We start from the raw sequence: 20,502 nt of genomic DNA on the forward strand, positions 1-20,502 counted from the left end.
AGGACTTCGGATTTGACTTTTCTGGACTCCTGGTGGAGGAGAGGTTTGGGAGAGAACATCGACCACTTGGGTGCCTTGGGGGAAGGGGTCTATTTCATTCTTCCAACAGCTCCAAAACACCCCTCCGTTTGCCCCTTTCCCCTCCAGGAGTGAAGGGAAAGGTTGGGGCGGGATTCATCTCCCAAGTTCATGTGGTGCAGTGGACTTGAAACTGTCCCACTGAACTTTAAAAGCTTCCTGGGACACCCCCCCTCTCCTTAGGAGCTGTTTAGGTTGGGAGTGTTCAGGGGAGAAAGAGACCTCAAATGGGGTGTATTGCAAATATTTTGTATGAAAATAAAAGATTCCAAGTCTTCAAAAAAAAAATTCAGACTTGATGTACGTCCCACTCATTTTATAGATGAGAAAACAGCCATATGGGGAGGTGGGGAGTGGACCTGTCTTACCTAACGTGGTCACAGAAAATTTTTTAAAATATATTTTTATTGATTTTTTACAGAGAGGAAGGGAGAGAGATAGAGAGCTAGAAACGTCGATGAGAGAGAAACATTGACCAGCTGCCTCTTGCACACCCCCTACCTGGGATGTGCCCGCAACCAAGGTACAGGCCCTTGACCAGAATCGAACTCGGGACTTTTCAGTCCGCAGACTGACGCTCTACCACTGAGCCAAACCAGTTTCAGCAGAATTTTCTTGATAGACTAGAGTGCACTTTGCCTTTAAGAGGCTGAGGAGAAAAATGGATGAACAAAACAACTAGGTCACCAGCATTGCAGGCCTTTCTTTCTAGAGATGAGCTAATTCTGGGGAATGGTTTTCCTTCTAATACGCCTTCAGGGCTCTCTCATGCATCAAAGGTTCTCCAAAGACTGTGTGCCTGGTCTTGGGATCCCAACTAACAATGTTCACATTATAACGTTATTTAATAATGTTCAAGGCATAATATCTTTATTTAACCTAAAAAGGTTAAACTGGGTTATTTGCCTAAGTTCCCAAAGCCATGTGAGGAGGGTTTTTTTTTGTTTAATACATTTTATTGTTTTTTTACAGAGAGGAAGGGAGAAGGAAAAGGAGAGGGATAGAGAGTTAGAAACATTGATCAGCTGCCTCCTGCACACTCCCTACTGGGGATGTGCCTGCAACCAAGGTACATGCCCTTGACTGGAATCGAACCTGGGACCCTCCAGTTCACAGGCTGACACTATCTACTGAGCCAAACCAGTTAGGGCCCATGTGAGGAGGTTGGCAGATGACGATATGAGCTCAGGAGCCTGGGCTTTGTCCTGATGAGGAACCTCTCGGGGCTCCCTGTTATTTCCCTGCGGCCCCCGGGGAAGAAGCCCTGGCTCCACAGAACAGTGGTCAAGACCTTTCACCTCTTAGCCTCCTTCATCCTCCAGCTTCATCTCCTGTACTAGTCAGATTGGCCTTCCCCGGGTTGTCTCAACACACTTGGCCTTCCCCTGCTTTCTCTCCGTGAGCTTCTCTTCAGCCATCAGAGCCTGGCTCTGCCACAGACAATATAGACTCCAACTCAACAGTTAATCTCTGATTTGTTGCCTTTTGTAGCCAAAACACATATGAAGGGGTTGTTGAGTAGGTGTGGAGCCTTATGGGATTGTGCTTAATGACTTTCTCAAAGAGTTAACTTCCTGTCTCTGACATTCTAGGTTCTGCGTGGTCAGGAGGCTTTAGCATCCAGGGAGGAATGTTTCTAACGGGGAACACCAAGATGATTCCACTACATTCCAAGCTCCTCCTAATACTAGAGAAAGAGAAGAAAGGAGGTCACCATGTAGGCTGGACTGATAACGGCCACCAGGGGAAATAGAGTTGCTACTATTTTTAAAAATATAAGTATTTTATTGATTTTCCACAGAGAGGAAAGGAGAGGGATAGAGAGCCAGAAACGTCAATGAGAGAGAAACATTGACCAGCCGCCTCCTGCACATCTCCCACCGGGGATGTGCCTGCAACCAATGCACATGCCCTTGACCAGAATCGAACCTGGGACCTCTCAGTCCACAGACCGACGCTCTATCCACTGAGCCAAACCGGTTTCGGCAAGAGTTGCTACTATTTAATGAGGACCGAGAGGTGCATGCGTGGGACTCAGAGATGCTCTGTTAATCATGGTCCTTTTGATTGCGAGCAAAAGAAATCCCTCTCACGTTAGGCTTGGCAAAACAAGGGCCTCACTGGAAGGTACACAAGACCTCAGGAAACGGACTGGAACATCGCCAGGACACTGGCTTTTGTCTCTGCTTCTGTGTGGCAGCATCATTTTCGCCTATTACAAACTGACTGCTACCTGCCAGGAAAAGGGATTGCTACAGCCCTAGGCTCACATCTTCCCTGCTTTGTCTCCCTTTAATTTTATTTTTTATAGCCTTGTTGAAACAGGACTCCTAAGAATTTTGGTTACCTCCAAAAAAATTAGGAGCGAGAGATGGGACAAGGTATTTTAACTGTATTATTCAACAATGAGTCCATATTAGTTTAGTTTTGAAATGGGGTGAATGGGGTTGGAGATACATGAGGAAGGTACATAATGGCATAGCTTGTTCAATAAAATGGTGTGGAAGGGACCCCCCTCCTCCCGGAAGCTCATGTGCCCCGAAGGCTAAATTTGTCCCAGACTTCTTTCTGGGGAACTTATTTTAAGAAGCCTTCACTTAACACCAGCCAGTGCTTTTCGGTTTTATGATCGAAGCCAGAAATTCCTCTGTTCTCTTTGATTGCAAACTGGGCCCCCAAACCCTATACGTGTCCCCCAAGGAGGAAGGGAGTGAGGGGGTCAGGCTTCAGTCAATAGACACTGAGGAGAGCTCACTGCACCGGCACCGGCCTGGCAGTAGCCCCAGGCCTGTCCCGGAGCAGATGTTCTTTCTGCTCTTAAACACGTACCTTTCCTAAGTGACTTTAGTGAAGCCCAGAATGAATACATCATTTCAAACGGTGATAGATGCTAGGAACAAAAGGAACAACGTGCTCGGGGGATAATATCAGAGGTGGTTGATCTGAGAAGAGGCCTAAAGTATGAGAGGGGGGAGGTCATGTTCAGCAGAAGGAGCAGTGTGTGCAAAAGCCCATGGCAGGAAGGAGCCCGGGCGGATTGCAGAGATGGAGCTCAGAGGCTGACGAGGGAGAGACAGGGGCCGGATGCTCAGGGCCGGCAGGATGCTGCCTGCAGGATTCGCCCTGCAGCGGAGAAGCCATCAGGGGGTTTGAGGCAGGAGGGTGGTGCCATGACCGGAGTTTCATCTTGAGAATGTCACTCTGTCCGCAGAGAGGAGCCCAGGGAGGGCAGCTCGGGACGAACGAACACGGGACCTGCCTGGCCTCGGTCAAGGCTGCGGAAGGGGAGGCGGTCCGGGGGCTCCGCTTCCTCGCGGGAAACCGAAGCGGCCCACGTGGGCCCGGCCGCCCCGCCCCGCGCGCTGACGCCGCCGGCCCCGCAGTCCGCCCGGAGCTGGGAGCGCAGCCGGGAGCCCCGCACCCCGCGCCGGGCCCGCGTGGACGCCCAGGCCGAGCTCCCGCCGCGGGGCCCGTGGAGCCAGAGCTGGCCGTAGGGGCGGCGCCTCCAGGCCGTGAGTCGGGGGGCCCCAAGGGAAGGGTTTGGGGCGCAGCCGCAGGGGTCGGGGGACCAGGAGGGAAATCGCAGCCTGCGCACCGCTGCCTCCTATGGGGGGATTAGGGGAGGGTGGTGTCTGCTCTCAGTCTTCCGGGAGTCTCCCCCTCCTGCAAGGCCGGGCAGGGAGGGAGGCCCATCGCCCCCACCCTCACAGAGCGACCTCCCCTCCACCCCCACCCAAACCCGGCAAACTGAGGATTAGAGAGAGAAGCCTGATCCTGGGGTGTCTGGGTTCCCACTTTACCGTCTTGGAGACCCCCTGCAGTTCGTCACACCACCACCAACACATCCCAGCTTCCTTCGTGGCCCCGCCCAAGTTTAGGAAAAGGGAAACATCTGGGTGGGGATCTCCGGGCACCTCGCTTAGCGGGGAGTTTGAAGGTTGTAAAGGAACTGTCCCTACACCACCCACCACCCCCAGCCCACCCCCACCCCAGGACTTCTGCCCACTACTGGATGTGGGGAGGGTCCTTGTCGCTTACATTATCTCTCTCTTACTGATACCCAGATTTTCTAATTCTAGTGGTACGTGGTCAGTAGAAACCTCTTGCCAAGGTTGGTAGAAGGGGGTTATTGAGGAAGTAAATTAGTATTGTATGTCCTCCCTCAGGGCATTGAAATAGAGCAAGTTAGGGGCAGGGACACAGGATAGTGGGTATGAGGGAAGGAGGCAAAGCCCAAGAGGCTTGTCCATAGGGAGGTGGGGTCCCCCTTGGGCAGAGGAAGGACCTGGACCCAGCGGGGCCAGGCCTGGGCAGCCGGCAGGAGTCTCCTGCTGCTCTTCCTGAACATAGATATCCCACTGCAAACCCCCTCTCCCCGTTAGAGGCCCCCCTCTCCCCCATTCACTCACTCAGCAAGTATGGACTGACACCTGCTAGTGCCAAGCTCCATGCTGGCTCTTGGGAATACGATGGAGGATATATAGAGGAGTTCCCCAGCTAGTCAGGGAGCCAGATTTATAAGCCGGATTTATAAGAGAGTTTTTAAAAAATTGAATAGACATTTACTGATCATCCATTATGTGTTGGGGACAAGAAACAAACATGAGTTAGACAGTGTGTACCCAGGGCAGTGGGACCACAGGAAGGCAGTTAACTGGTTGTGTTTGTGTATATTGGGGCAGTGGGGAGGAAATCAGGATGGCATCAGAGATGGGGGAGGGATATTAGAGCTGAGTTTTGAAGTATAAAAAGGAATTTGTGACCTAGCTGGTTTGGCTCAGTGGATGGAGCATCGGCCTGTGAACTGAAGGGTCCCAGAGATCGATTCCAGTCAAGGGCACATGTCTGGGTTATGGACTCAATCCCCTGGGTCGGTGGGGGGAGGGGGGGGGAGGAATGCAGGAGTCAGCCAATGAATGATTCTTTCTCATCCTTGATGTTTCTATCTCTTCTCTCCCTCTTCCTTCTTTTCCGAAATCAATTAAAAAAAAAATTTTTTTTTAAAGGAATTTGTGGGTGGAGAAGGATTCGAGGAGAGGGGAAAGGAAGGGTACCGTAGGCCAAGGGAATTGTGGGAGGAGAATAATGGTGCGTTTCTGAGATCTCTGAGCAGTTTGGTGTGGCAGGAGGGGCAGGGTGGCAAGAGGCAAGTCTGGAGGGGTGAGCAGGAGCCAGATGAAGCACAGCCTTGTGGGCCATTAGAGGTTTAGGGAGCTGGGATGAATCAAATTTACATTTGTAATTGGAGGCAGAGAGATCAGAGAAAAGGCAGTGGCAGTCATCAGTCCTGGTAAGAAGTACCCTAAACCAAGTGAAAGCGAGGATAGATGTATGTACATACACACACAAAGGGTGTGTGTGTTTTTCTCTCAGAATTTCGTGGCCAATGAGATGGGGAAAAGAAACAGCGTGAGGGCCGAACCGGTTTGGCTCAGTGGATAGAGCATCGGCCTGCGGACTGAAAGGTCCCAGGTTTGATTCCGGTCAAGGGCATGTACCTTGGTTTCGGGCACATCCACAGTGGGGGGTGTGCAGGAGGCAGCTGATTGATGATTCTCTCTCATCGATGTTTCTAACTCTCTATCCCTCTCCCTTCCTCTCTGTAAAAAATCAATAAAATATGTTTAAAGCAGAGTGAGAGATCCAGGATGCTCTCAAGTGTCTGACTAGAGTGTGGGGCCACTTTGCACAGGTCCCTGAAGAGGAAGAGCTGTTTGGATGCGTAGAATTTGAGGAGCCTGTGGTTGGTTGGAGGGTTGAAAAGTAGTTGGATCTGAGCTGGAGGCAGATCTGAGTCACCAACACATGATTCTCCTTGAAGCTACAGCAGTCTGAGGTCATCTAGGGAGAAGCGCATAGAATGAGAAGACACCCTGCTTCAGAGGGCTGAGGGTAAACCTGTGCAGGAGACTGAGAAGCAACAGACAGACAGGGAGGAGGAAGACCAGGAAGGAGGTGTTACCAGAGCACAGGAAAAAGGACCGAGAAGGAGCAGCCAAGCACGCTTGCTGGTTGCCTCCACTCTGTCAGGACACCCCCCCTGCCCTGCTCTGACTCATCCTTCTGCTTCCCCTCTACAGGCCAGATGTTTGCCATCCAGCCAGAGGTAGCTGAGGGGGGCCAGTTCCTGGGGGGGCCGCCTCCTGAAGCATGCCAACCTGAGTTTCATCCAGACAGCAACTCCAACTTCATGGCGACTGCCAAGGACGCCAATGAGAATTGGCATGGGATGCCAGACCAAGTGGAGCCCATCCTGATGAGGAGCTCCTCCGAGTTGCCTTCTGACAACCAGGCCTTCCAGGACCCTGGACTGCCCGAGGGGGAGCTCCGCAGCCCCCCAGAGGGAGCAGAGATCCCCAGAGCTGACCCTGAGAAGATGAGTAGTGCCGGCACCATCTGCTCCCCTCTGGAGGACAACGGCTATGCCAGCAGCTCCCTCAGCATTGACAGCCTCAGTAGCAGCCCTGAGCCTTCCTGTGGGACCCCTCCCGGCCCTGGGCCTTCAGATCCCCTCCTGCCCTCGGTGGCCCAGGCTGTGCAGAAGCTGCAGGCTCAAGAGCGCTACAAAGAGCAGGAGAAGGAGAAGCACCACATGCACTTGGTGATGTACCGCCGCCTGGCCCTGCTCCAGTGGATCCGAGGCCTGCAGCATCAGCTGGTTGACCAGCAGGCCCGTCTTCAGGAGAGCTTCGACACCATCCTAGACAACCGAAAGGAGCTCATCCGCTGTCTCCAACATAAGGCAGCACCATCCAGGCCCTAGGACCAGGACTAAGCGTATGCCTCTCGGGTGCGAGGGTATATGTATATATTTGCAGGCATGCGTGTGATTGTGCACAAGTATGTGATTATTAGCTGGTATGAGTGCAGGTAAGCATAAGTGAGTATGTATGTGCTAACATGTGCCAGGCATCAGCTTATGTGTGCTGTATATAGACACAGCCTAAATTATGTGCAGGCCTGTGTGTGTGTCCATCTGTGTATGTATGGTATCGATATGTATGTAAGAGAGTAATAACATTTTGGTTAGTTTACTTTATTGTGAGAATACAGTGTATAACACATATAACATACAAAATATGTGTTAATCGACTATTTATGTTATTCATAAGGCTTCCCCGGTCAGCAGCAGACTATTAGTTAAGTTTTTGGAGAGTCAAAAGTTCTACATGGATTTTCGACTGTTTCAGGGATCGACACTCCTAAAACCTTCGTTGCTCCTGGGTCAACTGTACATACAAAAGAAGTGTGTGCCTGTGAGTAGGTTTGAATGTTGAGGCTTGTGGTGGGTGTATATGAGTGAGCTCTTGTCTGTGTAGGCCCATGCGTGCTGTAGGGGTGCATGTGTGCTGATGAAGCCTGGGAAGTGTCTATTAGGAATATGTATTTGCAGGCAGACTCCTGAGCAAGGGTGGGGTGTGCAAATATATATTCAGTTGCATATGTGGGGCATCCATCCACACCCTATGTTACCCATGACCTGCTGTAGCTTTTTTTCTCCCCAGGGCCCCACTGCTCCCTGGAAAGAGGGTCTTTTGGGATTTCCCAGGCCACCCCTCCTTCTTCCTAGATTTTGCTCTGGTAAGGCTGTTGTCCCTGACCATGGATTTGCTGTAGATAGTAGCCGCTTTAACCTGTCAAGGCTTTTGGCTGCAATTTTGCCAGAGCAATTGGTAGAGCATTAGTATCAGGCAGGGGAGCTGGGGGTGGTGATTGACACCGTGGCAGGGATGGGGGTGGGATCAGAGAAGAAGATAGGGACTGTCTCTCTTGAACTCTGCCTCCCAGCACGTGGGGATGTGGAGATGATAATGGAAAATAGGAGTTTGGGAATTCTCAAATGCCAGTTCCAAACAAATCACAAACCAGCCCCTCTCCCCTGCAAAGGAGCTGTTACAGACCATATTGATTTAAGCTTCTGATGAAAAGAAACGTGTGCTAATAAGCTTGCAAAGAATGGACAAGGTGTTCCCCGGCTGTTGGGTAAACTCTCACTTCCATCTCTGTGCCTCTACTTGCTATGCCTCTCTGGATTTAGCAGCGCTGGGTGTTGAATTAGTTTGATTCTTTTCCCTGAAAACAGAATGTCTGTGCCAAGAGGAGCCAATTCTTTCAAGAGGGAACAGGGCACAGGGTCAGCCCTACCCCTGTAAACTCTTAGAATATTGAATCATCCCCCTTTTCATCGCTGAAATGCCCTCTAAGTGGGAGTTGACAGGTTCCAGCGGAAGCTCTGTGAGGTGGAGAGCTGGTGAGTTCTGGAGAGAGCCAAAGACTAAGGCAGCCAGGCTCTCTGTTTTGCTTCTGGGAGCCAAGAGGTTGCAAGATCCTAGTGGGTGAGCAGTGGCATGGAGGTCATTGATACTAGTAGTCTGGCTCTCAGTCTTCCTATCTGTAAAATGGGGGGCTCTTTCTATCTCTGAGTGGGTGGGGGGGTGAAAGCAATGGGGAGTGAGGCTGAGACAGTGACCCTGGGGACTTGTGTCTAACTCTTGCATGTTGAGTCTGAACCAAGATGAATAAACTGGAGCAGAGAAATGTGTTTCCTGAGTTTGTGTTTCTATTCTATTCTTGAGTTTGTGTCGTCTGGTGGCCTCTTTGTCACATGAGCCCCTTTTTGAGCAGGGTTCTGAGCTGGGGGGGAAAGAGGGGGGAAGACACTGGGGAGGAGGAATCCAGCCTGTGATGATTGACAGTCTGACGGTGGTCTGAGGTCTCTCCTAAGGGGTTTCTCAGGTTGAAAGGGGGGACTTGGCCTCTGCGAGAGCCTTATTTGGGTTGTCCTTGTCCTAAGGCACCTTTGGGCCTAAAAATGGGGCGTTGATTGTGAAGGACACTGCCACACAAAACACATAAACACTCATATTCTCAACCCTGCTCGGGAGCCACTGCTTCCCTGAAAGGCAGCCTGACTGCAAAAGACCGAGGGCCCTTAGATGGTTCTGACACAGATGTGGTTACAATACATGTGCATGACTTCAGATATTTGTTGATGCCAATCATATTAGATCTCCTGTTTTATATTAATTTGTATGATGATTTATTGATGTCTCAAAAATTCATTACTTTTATAAAGTAAGTATATTAATTACCTATTGCTGCATAACAAATTACCCTAAAACTTAGTGACTTAAAGAAATACACATTTGTCATCTCACCATTTCTGTAGGTCAGGAATCTCTCTCAAGGCTACAATCAGGGCCTAGTCAGTCCAGGGTGCATGGAGCACTCAGTTCTTCAAGGACTGTTGGCTGAAGGTCACCTTCAGTTCCCTGCCATGTGGGCCCTTCTAACATGGCTGCTTAGTTCATCAAATCATGCAACCTAAGAAAGTCAGAGTACTAGCAAGACAGCAGTCACAGTTTCTGTAACCTCATCATAAACATTCATCCCCTCCATGTTGCCATATCCTGCTGGTTAGAAGTAAGTTTCTCGCCGAAACCGGTTTGGCTCAGTGGTAGAGCGTCAGTCTGCAGACTGAAAGGTCCCGGGTTCGATTCCGGTCAGGGGCATGTATGTTGGTTGCGGGCACATCCCCGGTAGGGGGTGTGCAAGAGGCAGCTGGTCGATGTTTCTCATCGACGTTTCTAGCTCTCTCTCTCCCTTCCTCTCTGTAAAAAATCAATAAAATATATTAAAAAAAAAAAAAAAAAGTAAATTTCTCAAAGGGAGGCTATTACACAAGCATCTAAGAACCAGGCAGGGGGAGAATCAGAGGGCATCTTAGAGGATGCCTACCATAGAAGGCATATTTTATTGATTACATCAATCAAATATTTTATTGATTATTTTAAAATTACAAAAATATTATATTTCACTTAAAATAATTGAAACATTTTAGAGAAAGGTATATATATTTTTTATTTTTTAAAATAAAGGTATATATATTTTAAATCCCAGAAAATATACTTCTCAGAAATAGTGACCCAATATATTAATAATTCTTGTTATCTCTGCATTTGATATTTATACAGAAACAATATTGAACCAGTTTTGACAAATTCACTTATTAAGAGATCTTGTTCTAGCAAAGAGCTATAGCTAAAATTTGAATAACTTTAACCATGGAGATTTCTAACAATGAGACATCAAGCCCCTAGAGACCAAGAGGGGGAATTTTTAGGAAGGACCCCTTTTCCCAGAGGTGTGAAGGCTCTTCTGCACACAACCAATGGCTGAGAGCACAGACAGTGAGGCCAGACCCCTGGGTTTGGATGTTAGCATCATTGTTCTCTGTCTCTATGACCTTGGGTAAGTCAATTAACTTCTCTGTACTGTATCTCAATTTCCTCATTTTAAAATGAAAACAGGTTTGTAACTACCTCATAGGGTTATTTTAAGGATTAAATTTATAATATGCAAAAATACTGATAGCTATGCATGACACATAGTAAACTATCTTAATGAGAGTCATGAATATAATTATAAATAACAAGTGGCCTGGTGCACGAAATTTGTGCATGGGGGGGAAGGGGCAGAGTTGGTGTCCCTCAACCCAACCTACACCCTCTCCAATCTGGGACCCCTAGGGAGATGTCCAACTGCTGGCTCCTAACCACTCACCGGCCTGCCTGCCAGATCATCCCTAACCATTCTGCATGCCGGCCTTGCCCCATTCCTCTCTTCAGACCCTAGAGAATCAGTAGATGTATCACCAGTAGATTCAAAGAGAGAGGTGTCCTGTTGTGGGACTGGCGGGAGCAGGGAGGGAGGTGGCACGGGGTCAGGGCCGGGAAAGGGCTAAGTCCCCGAGGGCCTGCACCCCCCAAACCCACCTGGCGGGAGAGAGATCTCGGGCAGTGAGATGGGGGCTGTCCAAGAGGCTTGGGCTGAGAGCCGTGACCTTGCCCCGTAAGGTGGAGCTCCCGTGCTCCGTGCTGGCGAAGGAGCGGGCTGGAGGCAGGCGTTCAGCTGGTGTTCTGCGGTCCCCGGCGGGGCTCATCCTCCCACCCCCACAAAGGCGCAGACAAAGGGGCGGTCTCCTCGGAGCCTCGCGGGCCCGGGGTTCCCCCACAAAGCGTGGGTCTGGCAGGGCCGAGCCCGCCCCACGCGGCGGCCGCCCCCAACCTCTGATCCGCACGGCTGCCAGCGAGTTTCCTGCGCTAAATCCCAACAAGCATGAAAACGGCTCAGGGCGGCCGCCAGCAAGCCCTTTGTCCCGGCCCTCGCCCCCCGTGGGACAGCTGCAGCCGGACCCTCCCCTCCTGTGTCTCCGCCCGCGCCCCCTGCCGCCTCCGCCTCAGCTGCTGGGAAGGCCGGCCGCCTTCCAGGGCTTTCGCCTCAGGCCCTTGGAAGCACTAATCTGGGGGAGGGGGAGGATTAACTCTAGGATCTGTAGGGAGGAGTGAGGCCAAAGTGGAAGAGCAAGAGAGGGCTGTGGGGTGAGCCCTCCGCTGCGAGTGTGGGTGCAGGTGGGCAGGGTGTGCAGTGATGGGAGCTGCAGGGGCGCATAGAGATGTGGGTCTGGACCTGTGGGTGTGCAGGTCTGAGTGTGTGCGAGTTAGCGGCTGGAGGGGACTCGGATGGTTCCTGGACTCCTCTAGGCGGCCCCCACTCTCCAGTGTTCAGGCAGCCCTCCCTAGACCTTGATGCTTCCCTTCGCTGGCCTGGGACCTACTCTCTCCCATTCCTCCTAAGGTCTCCTCCTTTCTGTGCCCTTTAGTCCCCACTCATGCCCTGGACTTCCAACCTCTGTCTCCAGCAGGGTCTGTGCCCCCAACCCCAACTGTATATCCAACTGCCCAGTGGACAGCTCCACCCCGGTGACTCAATTCAGACTGCCCATGACCCAATCTGAGCTCATCTTCTCCTCACCCACAAACTGGGTCATTCCACTCGGTCCTTTGGGGTGTGAGTCTAGTTTTCCTAGTTCTCCTCATTGATAGATTAAATAGAGAAGGTAGACCGGAGACTGGGTGGCAGGACACGCACAGGCTTTATTGGGGGGAAGGGTACCCCTGCCGGCTGCTCCCACGGAGAGGAGCGGAAGAGAGCAAGCGAGGGGCGTACAAGCACCTTTAAGGATAGGGGGCGGGGCTTAGGGCACTCAGCACACGCTGATTGATTAGGGACCTAGGGACTTAGGAATTGGGGGCTTAGGATATTTGGCAGGTGCTGATTGGTGGTTCAGAGCTCAGGAATATCTGGCCACAGGTGGGGTTTATGTCTGTCCATCAATTGAAGTAAGGGAGGATCTATCACTCATGGCACTCAATCACCAAGTCCAGTTCCTTCCAACTTCCAAGAACTTCTGCAGCCCGTGCCTTCCTCTCTACTCCAATTTCCCCCACCTTGGTTCAGGCCACCATCATTTCTCATCATTTAGAAGGGGTCCTGGTCTGGCTCCCTCCCTTCCATTCACCACACTGCTCTAGAGTGGACTCCTATAAGTCTCCTCCAATTTAAGATCTTTCCACGGCTCTCCAGTGGTTCAACTTGCTTAGTTTGGCCTGCAAGATCTTCGCTGGCTGGTTCCTGAATCCCCACTGGCCTGATCTTTCCTCAGGGTCGAGTGTTCCGTAAGTTTCTGTTTGGTCTACAAAGACCTTCCTCAAGACTCATGGAGATTTTTTCCTTCTCAGGAAAGGGAATGAAATCAATGGCTAGCCTTGTTCCTCACAGAACCGTCCTTCAGAGCCACAAACTCTAGGGAACTCCAGGGCAGTGGGTGATTCGGCAAAGCCAGACCCACCAAAGATGGTATGTACTGGCCCAGTCTTGCCCACATGAAGTCTGCCACACGCCGGATAGCTGGGTTCCTCCCAAACTGATGAGGTCCTGCCCTTCCTTCAGCTCCCTCAGGCCACTGTGGTTATAGGACCCCCAGGGATGCTGGATACCCTTGTCTCTGTCCCAAATCCCTCTGGATGGGCCACATCCCCAGAGAGCCAAGCACCACACAGTCTGCAAGCATGTGTGTGGCACTCCCTTGCTGTCACCACTGTCACCAAACACCACCTCCTAGGCACTGCCAGGAGCCTGTCACCAAGGTGCTCTTCACATCTTCATCTTAGTCACAGATATAGGACTCTCTTTCACGGCCCGCGTAGAAAGAGTTCCAATTCAGGGTTCAGGTTCTGGAGAAGGGCCGCACACAAATGAAAAGAGACTTGAAGAAATTCAATTTGGCGATTTGGGGGGCCAGGCGGTAGTCCAACTCTAGTGGGAGAACTACTCCTGCTCTGGGCCTGCCATCCCCTTTTATTGAGGCTTTGGGGAACACATCTTAAGCAACATAAACAGAAATTTACATGTAGCCCTTAGGCAGGAAATAACAGAAACTTTCACAGACAAGGTAGATTCTGCTTCAGCTAACAAAATCTCAACTAAAGGTTAGAGCAATTAAGGTTTTTGACCAGCCTTCCTGGCTTCCTGTCTATCTCTTTTTCAGTGAAACTGATTTGGTTTCCAGCATCTCCCCCGTTTTCTTTCCTTAAAACATTTTGCATATGTAGACTAGAAATAAACAAAAAAATGAAACAAGCAATGCTGAGAGTCAAATGAAATCAGTCTGCAGTAAGTTTCTTTCTGGGCCAACAGTTTTTGAATCCCAGATTCAATGTCCAACAGTTTTTTTTAGTCCAAATTTTAATGTCCAACAGTTCTGAGTCCATGACAGCAATGGTATCCGGATGGTGGAAAAATGGTGACAATGCAGGTCCGACCTCTGGTTTGGTCCTGGACAACCTGCAGCGACGCACACCTGCTGACTGCTAGTATGGCAAGGCGTCGTCAGCATCTTCCATCTCTGGTCTGTTTTTCCTCTTATCTTATTGCTGGAGTATTCCTGTCAATTCTTCTCTGTTGCAGGAATCCACATGGTCTTGGAGTTGTTTTCTGAAAATATACAAACATATCTCGACCAAAATTAATAAAGGAATCTTTTCTATAAATTTTACTTGTAATACTTTTAATTTTTTGCCCAAACAATTTTTCTTTGACTTATTTTGGTACTATGTGTGCTTTTCATGGCTGTCTTACTGTTATCATTACAAATGATTTTGAAAAATTGGTTTTCAACGGAAGAAAAATTTTTCTAGATGTAATTTACTTACAGGACATTTTTTCTTACATGGTATTTTCCACTATCCCCCTGTTTTCTATTTAATTATTAGGAGGCTTTTGGAAAAATCTTTTATAATGCTGTTTTGATAACTTTTAATTTTTAATTTTTTGTACAAAAACTATGACTGCTTTAGGGTTTATTGTATGTTAAACAATTTTACCACGAAATGGACTACCAATAGGAATTTTGGTTAATACTTTAGGAACAGCCCGTTGTACAATTAAATTTTCTTGAATATTAACTCATTTCATTTAGCCAATTTAAGTTAATCTGAAAACTTATAATACTTTAACAACAATTTTAGTTTACTCTGTAAATATTAATGGAAAAGATTATATGCATCCTTGAGAAAGCCCTGAGCACTCGTAGATTTAGGCTGGATTTAGATGTAGGACAGTCGCCATCAGCCACTTCTCTGTTGCTCGGGTCTCAATAAGAGCCGTGCCAAGTCTCTTGTTTGTAGCTGGGTCTCAATCTGAGCTGGACCAAATCTGTTTGTTGCCTGGGTCCCAATCTGAGCTTGGCATGGGAAGCGTGAAGCAGCCATGGGGCAGGAGACATCCCTCAAAAGGGCGAGTGTTCAAGCCTCTGCAGCGTTGGGGGGGTGAGGATCTGTGCCCCACCTCTGTTGGCCCCCAAGTCCTCTCCTGATGGCCCTCTGCGGCTGTGCCTGTCTTAGGTTGTCCCTCCCTTGAGGAATCTTACCCGTCATTGGCTAACCAGCCATCCTCCGGGGCCAAGCAGGGTGATGTGAGGTTCAGTTCTGTCTCCTTGGTAGCCTATGCCCCTATGGCCTCCATGCCCAGTACCTGCCTTGGGATCCCCTCGCCTGCTGGCTGGGCCCCGGCATTGATCACAGATCTTAGGGAACCCAGGTTTCTTCTCCAGGGAGGTCTCAGCTCACCCCATTGTGTGAGAGAAGGATCCATGGTACCAGCCACCATGAGGTTTTAACCTCAGCATGAACTGAAAACTCAAGCAACAGCTGTGGGCAATTGAATTGTGACGAGAGGGTCCCTCTTCTCAAATAAGGCAAGAAAGGCCAATATAGAATGCTCAAGCGCCTTCCCAGTGAGGCTTTCCACACAGTGGAAGGGATTAAATCCTTTCATGTCCTTTTAAATTGCTGACAAACATTCAAAAATTAGATTTTTAATTTTGTTTGGAATAATTGTACAATATGCTGTTGTAAAATATCAAAAATTATAAATGACATTGTAGAATAATACCATGCAAGGATATTCTTTGTTCTAAGCCAATGGCAATTCAAATTCAAACTGGTTATCAATTTCTTTTTTTTTTTTTTTTTTTTTTTTTTTAAATAAGTTTTTATTTTTCATATTATTACAAATGTTCCTTCCCCCCCCCCCCCCACCATTGCTCTCCTCCACCAGGTTCCCACCCCACCCTCTGCCCTTTCCTCTCTCCCCATTGTCCTCATCCATAGGTGCACAGTTTATGTTCAGTCTCTTCCCACGCCCCCCTCTCCCCTTTTCCCCAAGAATCGTCAGTTCACTCCCCTTCCATACCTCTGATTCTATTATATTCAACAGTTAATATTGTTCATCAGATTTTTTTAATTTCCTTGGTTTTTAGATTCACTTGTTGATAATTACGTATTTGTTGTTCATAATTTTTATCTTTGTTTACTTTCTCTTCTGAAAGAACCCCCTTCAGCAATTCATATAATTCTGGTTTGGTGGTGATGAACTCCTTTAGCTTTTTTTTTATTAGTGAAGCTCTTTATCTGGCCTTCGATTCTGAATGATAGCTTTGCTGGGTAGCTTATTTTTGGCTGTAGGTTCTTGCTATTCATCACCTTGAATATTTCTTGCCATTCCCTTCTGGCCTGCATGGTTTCTGTTGAGAAGTCAGCTGACAATCGTATAGGTGCTCCTTTATAAGTTACTACCTTCTTTGCTCTTGCTTCTTTTAATATTCTCTCTTTATCTTTTGCTCTTGGAATTTTAATAATGATGTGTCTCGGTGTGGTCCTCTTTGGATTCCTTTTGTTTGGAGTTCTGTGCGCTTCCTGGACTTGTAAGTCAAATTCTTTCACCAGGTGGGGGAAGTTTTCTGTCACTATTTCTTTCAGTATGTTTTCGATATCTTGCTCTCTCTCATCTTCTGGAACCCCCATAATTCTGATGTTGGTTCGCTTGAAGTTGTCCCAGAGGTTTCTTACATTATCTTCAATTTTCTGGATTCTCTTGCCTTCTAGCTTCTGTGGAGGAGTGTCTTCTGGCTCTTTATGTTCCAAATCTTTGACTTGATTCTTGCGATCTTCCCTTCTGTTTTTAGGACTCTGTAGAATATTTTTTATTTCAGACAATGTATTCTTTATTTCTTGTTGATCCCTTATCATTTCTTGTTGACTCCTTATTAATTCTAGTTGATCTCTTTTCATATCCTCATAGGCCTTATCCATCTTTTCTAGGAAATTCTTGAAAAACCTTATAAGCGTAGATTTGAACTCTATATCCAGATGCTTTTTGTCCTCCATTTCTTTCGTTTGTGATCTATTTTGTTGTCGCATTTCGCAGTTACAGATGGGACGGGGTTTCAGGGTGGAGCCTGCAGCTTTGGCTTCCGTCAGCCCCGCCCTATGCGGGTCCTTCAGTGCTCGCTGCCAGCGCCTCTGAGAGAAAGGTGCCCTCGATTTTCGCCTGCTGCCAAACAGTCTATGCTCTCCCACAATGAGCCCGGTATTGGGGTTCAGTTCAGTTGGAAGTGGAGTTGGAGGTGGCGTTCAGAGCAGTCTGGAGCCCCAGTCTCCTTCCCGTCAGGGCAATCCCGCGGCACAGCCGACCGTCCCTTCTCTGGGGGCAGTGTGCGTGCCTCCGGGACCTCCTTTCTCCGCTACCCCGGGTTTCCGACTTACAGCCCAGCTCCCTATGGCTGAGCCTGAGTCCCCGCGGTCTGGCCCAGAACTGGGGTTCAGAGCAGTTGGGGGCCCAGCACAGTCTGAGTGTTTATCTCCTTTCCGCTAGGGAACGCCCGCCAGGCACTCGGCCTCCCTCCTCTCCGGCTCCGTCCTCTTCGCGTGCGCCGCGTGTCTCTGTACCTTAGGCTTTTACAGCTCCTCCGTGCTTCCTTCTGGTTTTCTCCTTGCTTCTTGTTGTAGGATTTCCAGTCAGTCGACTTTCCTGTAGTTCTGGGTAATGTCCATTTTATATTTTAGTTGTATTTTATTAAAATTGTTGTGTGCGGCTGCAAGGCTTGCAAGGCTTTCCATGCAATTTCAAGTATATTAAATCTGTTTTAAATCATTTAAGAAGAGAATAAATTTCTTGTATTTCTCCGGGCCCTTGGAGCTTTCCAAGAATCATCTCTGTTAAGGCCTTGAAATTTTAACATGGAAAAAACCATCAAACAAATATTTATATTATATATGATTTAAATATTATAATACCTTTTATTATTATCTTAAGATATCAATTAAATTTAGACTAATTTTTGCATAGAAAATATTTGGTTGAGATCACAGAATTAATCCTCTTTTTTAATTAGACCAATAATAAGCAACTTATTTTTAATTCATAATTATTAGAGAAAACACACCTTTTATTTTCTCAAAAACAAGTTATACTTTAGGTATTTTAATTACAACTATATAATTTCTCCCAATTTAATTTGCACTTCGAACTTTTAAAGCTGCCAAATCAAATATATATTGCATGACCTAGATTAATGACACTTTACATTTCTAAGAAAAATACAAGACATAATCAATTAAGAGCTTCAATTCTGTCCTCTAGATTTTTTATGAGGCAAATTTAAACTTTACCCTTTTTTTAATTAAGCAAACTTCCACAAAAATTTTTGCCACAGGAGTTTGGAGGAAGTTTGTAGCCATTCAAATGCAAGTTACCACATTCCTTACTGGGAGAGTGGTCTTCCTTATAGGATTGCCTGGTCTCTCCCTTCCCCCACATCAAGCTTACTTTGGGAGAAGTTTCAACAGATCTGGCCACACATTTTTTCATGCTTAAAAGATAAAGACAGGTGTTAAATTTTTTCTTTCTTTTTTGCTTTCTGAAGTAATAACTAGCACCCAATTTGGCCAAGATAAGCATTTCCCTGCGAATTCTTTTATAATTTTTAAAGAAAACTTTAAGTAATCTCATTGCAGGAGAGCAGATGGCTCTGCCCTCTCCTGCCACCTTTGAATTTCTCCGCACCAGAGGCGGTTTCAGCAGTGGAGTCTCATTTCTTATTACAGATTTTAAATTCCAAATACAAACTAAGATTTTAATTTGAACAAGAAACCACATTCTTTAAGTTTACAAACCAAAAGTCTATAATAAAGTTTACTTTATATTTATAACCTAATTCTTCCCCATTAGCCTGGCTGAAAAAAGACGTTCCCACCCTGCTTACAGGGCTTTGAGTGTGGTGAATTTCCCTCACCTTTTTTCTGGTGAATCTTCCCTCATCTTTTTCTGGTGAATTTTCCACACCTTTTCTCGGTGAATTTTCCACACCTTTTCCCGGTGTATTTTTCCTCCTTCGCTCTAGGCGAAAAATACCTTCTCCTCCAGAAGTCCCGCATTGAAGGCGCCAGATATAGGACTCTCTTTCACGGCCTGCGTAGAAAGAGTTCCAATTCAGGGTTCAGGTTCTGGAGAAGGGCCGCACACAAATGAAAAGAGACTTGAAGAAATTCAATTTGGCGATTTGGGGGGCCAGGCGGTAGTCCAACTCTAGTGGGAGAACTACTCCTGCTCTGGGCCTGCCATCCCCTTTTATTGAGGCTTTGGGGAACACATCTTAAGCAACATAAACAGAAATTTACATGTAGCCCTTAGGCAGGAAATAACAGAAACTTTCACAGACAAGGTAGATTCTGCTTCAGCTAACAAAATCTCAACTAAAGGTTAGAGCAATTAAGGTTTTTGACCAGCCTTCCTGGCTTCCTGTCTATCTCTTTTTCAGTGAAACTGATTTGGTTTCCAGCACACAGACAGGACTAAGTCAGGACTACTTGTTCTTGCATTCAACAAATATTTATTACTAAAGGCCCGGTGCATGAAATTTGTGCACTGGAGGAGGGGGTCCCTCAGGCAGGCCTGCACCCTCTCGAAGTCCCGGAGCTCTCAGGGGATGTCCTTAGCACTGCCTGGGGAGACAGGAGAGGCTCCAGAAACCACTGCTGTGCTCAACAGCCATGAGCCCACTTCTGACTGAGCAACTGTGGGAGCACACTGATCATCAGGAGGGCAGCTCCTGCGTTGAGTGTCTGCGTCCTGGTGGTCAGTGCATGACATAACAACTGGTCATTCCGCTGTTCAGATGATTTGCATATTAGCCTTTTATTATATAAGATTGTCTACCATGTGCCAAACCCTCTGCTAGGCACTGAGGACACAGGTGGATCAAACACAGTTCCAGCCATAGGGACTTCACAGTTTATCCGTGAAGACAGATCCAGTCCTGGATAATGAGAGTGTGCTAAGTATGAAAAGAAGTACATGGTGCTATGGAAGCACTTTCCAAAGTATGTTTCAACAGGTGGGAAATAAAAGATTTCCGTGACCAAAGGGGTTTGGGAAACAATGGGTTAAACTATGTTAATTGGACTTTTAAAAATATATATATTTTATTGATTTTTTACAGAGGAAGAGAGAGGGATTGAAACATTGATGAGAAAGAAACATCAACCAGCTGCCTCTTGCACACCCCCACAGGGGATGTGCCCGCAACCAATGTACATGCCCTTGACTGGAATCGAACCTGGGACCTTTCAGTCCGCAGACCGACGCTCTATCCACTGAGCCAAACCAGTTTTGGCATTAATTGGACTTTTTTACTGCTGGATTCCTCAGGGCCTTTCTGTGCAAATATGTGTTGTGAATTTCTAAGAGGCGGGCAGTGTATGAAGGGGGCTTCTCAAACTTGTTTGAGCATGGAATGTTTTTTTGATGGATCGTCTTATAGAGTGAGTGTTCCAGGGATCACATTTGGGAAACACATTGCCATGGGAACCTAGAGAATGGAGAGACTAATTCTGTGTAGGGAGAGGAATAAGGGATATGAGGGACAATCAAGAAAGAGTTCATAGAGGGACTCACTCAGTCAACCTCAAGGATGAGTAAAAGTAAGTGAGAAAGAGAGCATCCTAGAAAAAGTGAAGGGGCCTGAACCAGGGGCCTTCAGTGGTTCAGAAGCAGGGCACTGTCCCAAAGACAGCAACTGCAGTGTGGACAGGGGCTTTATCCAAACAACCGTTAGGAATACTCTCTCCCATGAGCTTGGCCTGAAACATCACATCACTTCCTGGGATGCTAGGCAGTATACTGAGGTCAGTAAAACATCTCACTTGCCTGTGAGCCAGGCATGCCTCTGTCTTCAGGTACAGC

The 20,502-nt window shown here is 47.7% G+C and overlaps 1 protein-coding gene across 1 annotated transcript; it reads left to right on the forward strand.

Annotated features, from left to right (window-relative positions):
• The first annotated feature begins 3,158 nt into the window (after positions 1-3,158).
• Positions 3,159-8,043, forward strand: LOC311616528 (UPF0500 protein C1orf216). The gene is made up of 2 exons (XM_084871957.1): positions 3,159-3,590; positions 6,159-8,043. Exons 1-2 carry the CDS (start codon positions 3,272-3,274, stop codon positions 6,839-6,841), a joined length of 1,002 nt encoding a protein of 333 aa, XP_084728083.1. The 5' UTR covers positions 3,159-3,271; the 3' UTR covers positions 6,842-8,043.
• The last annotated feature ends 12,459 nt before the right edge of the window (positions 8,044-20,502 follow it).

Source organism: Pipistrellus hanaki (genome assembly GCF_964339955.1).
Source record: "Pipistrellus hanaki genome assembly, chromosome: 2".
Classification (NCBI taxonomy): domain Eukaryota; kingdom Metazoa; phylum Chordata; class Mammalia; order Chiroptera; family Vespertilionidae; genus Pipistrellus; species Pipistrellus hanaki.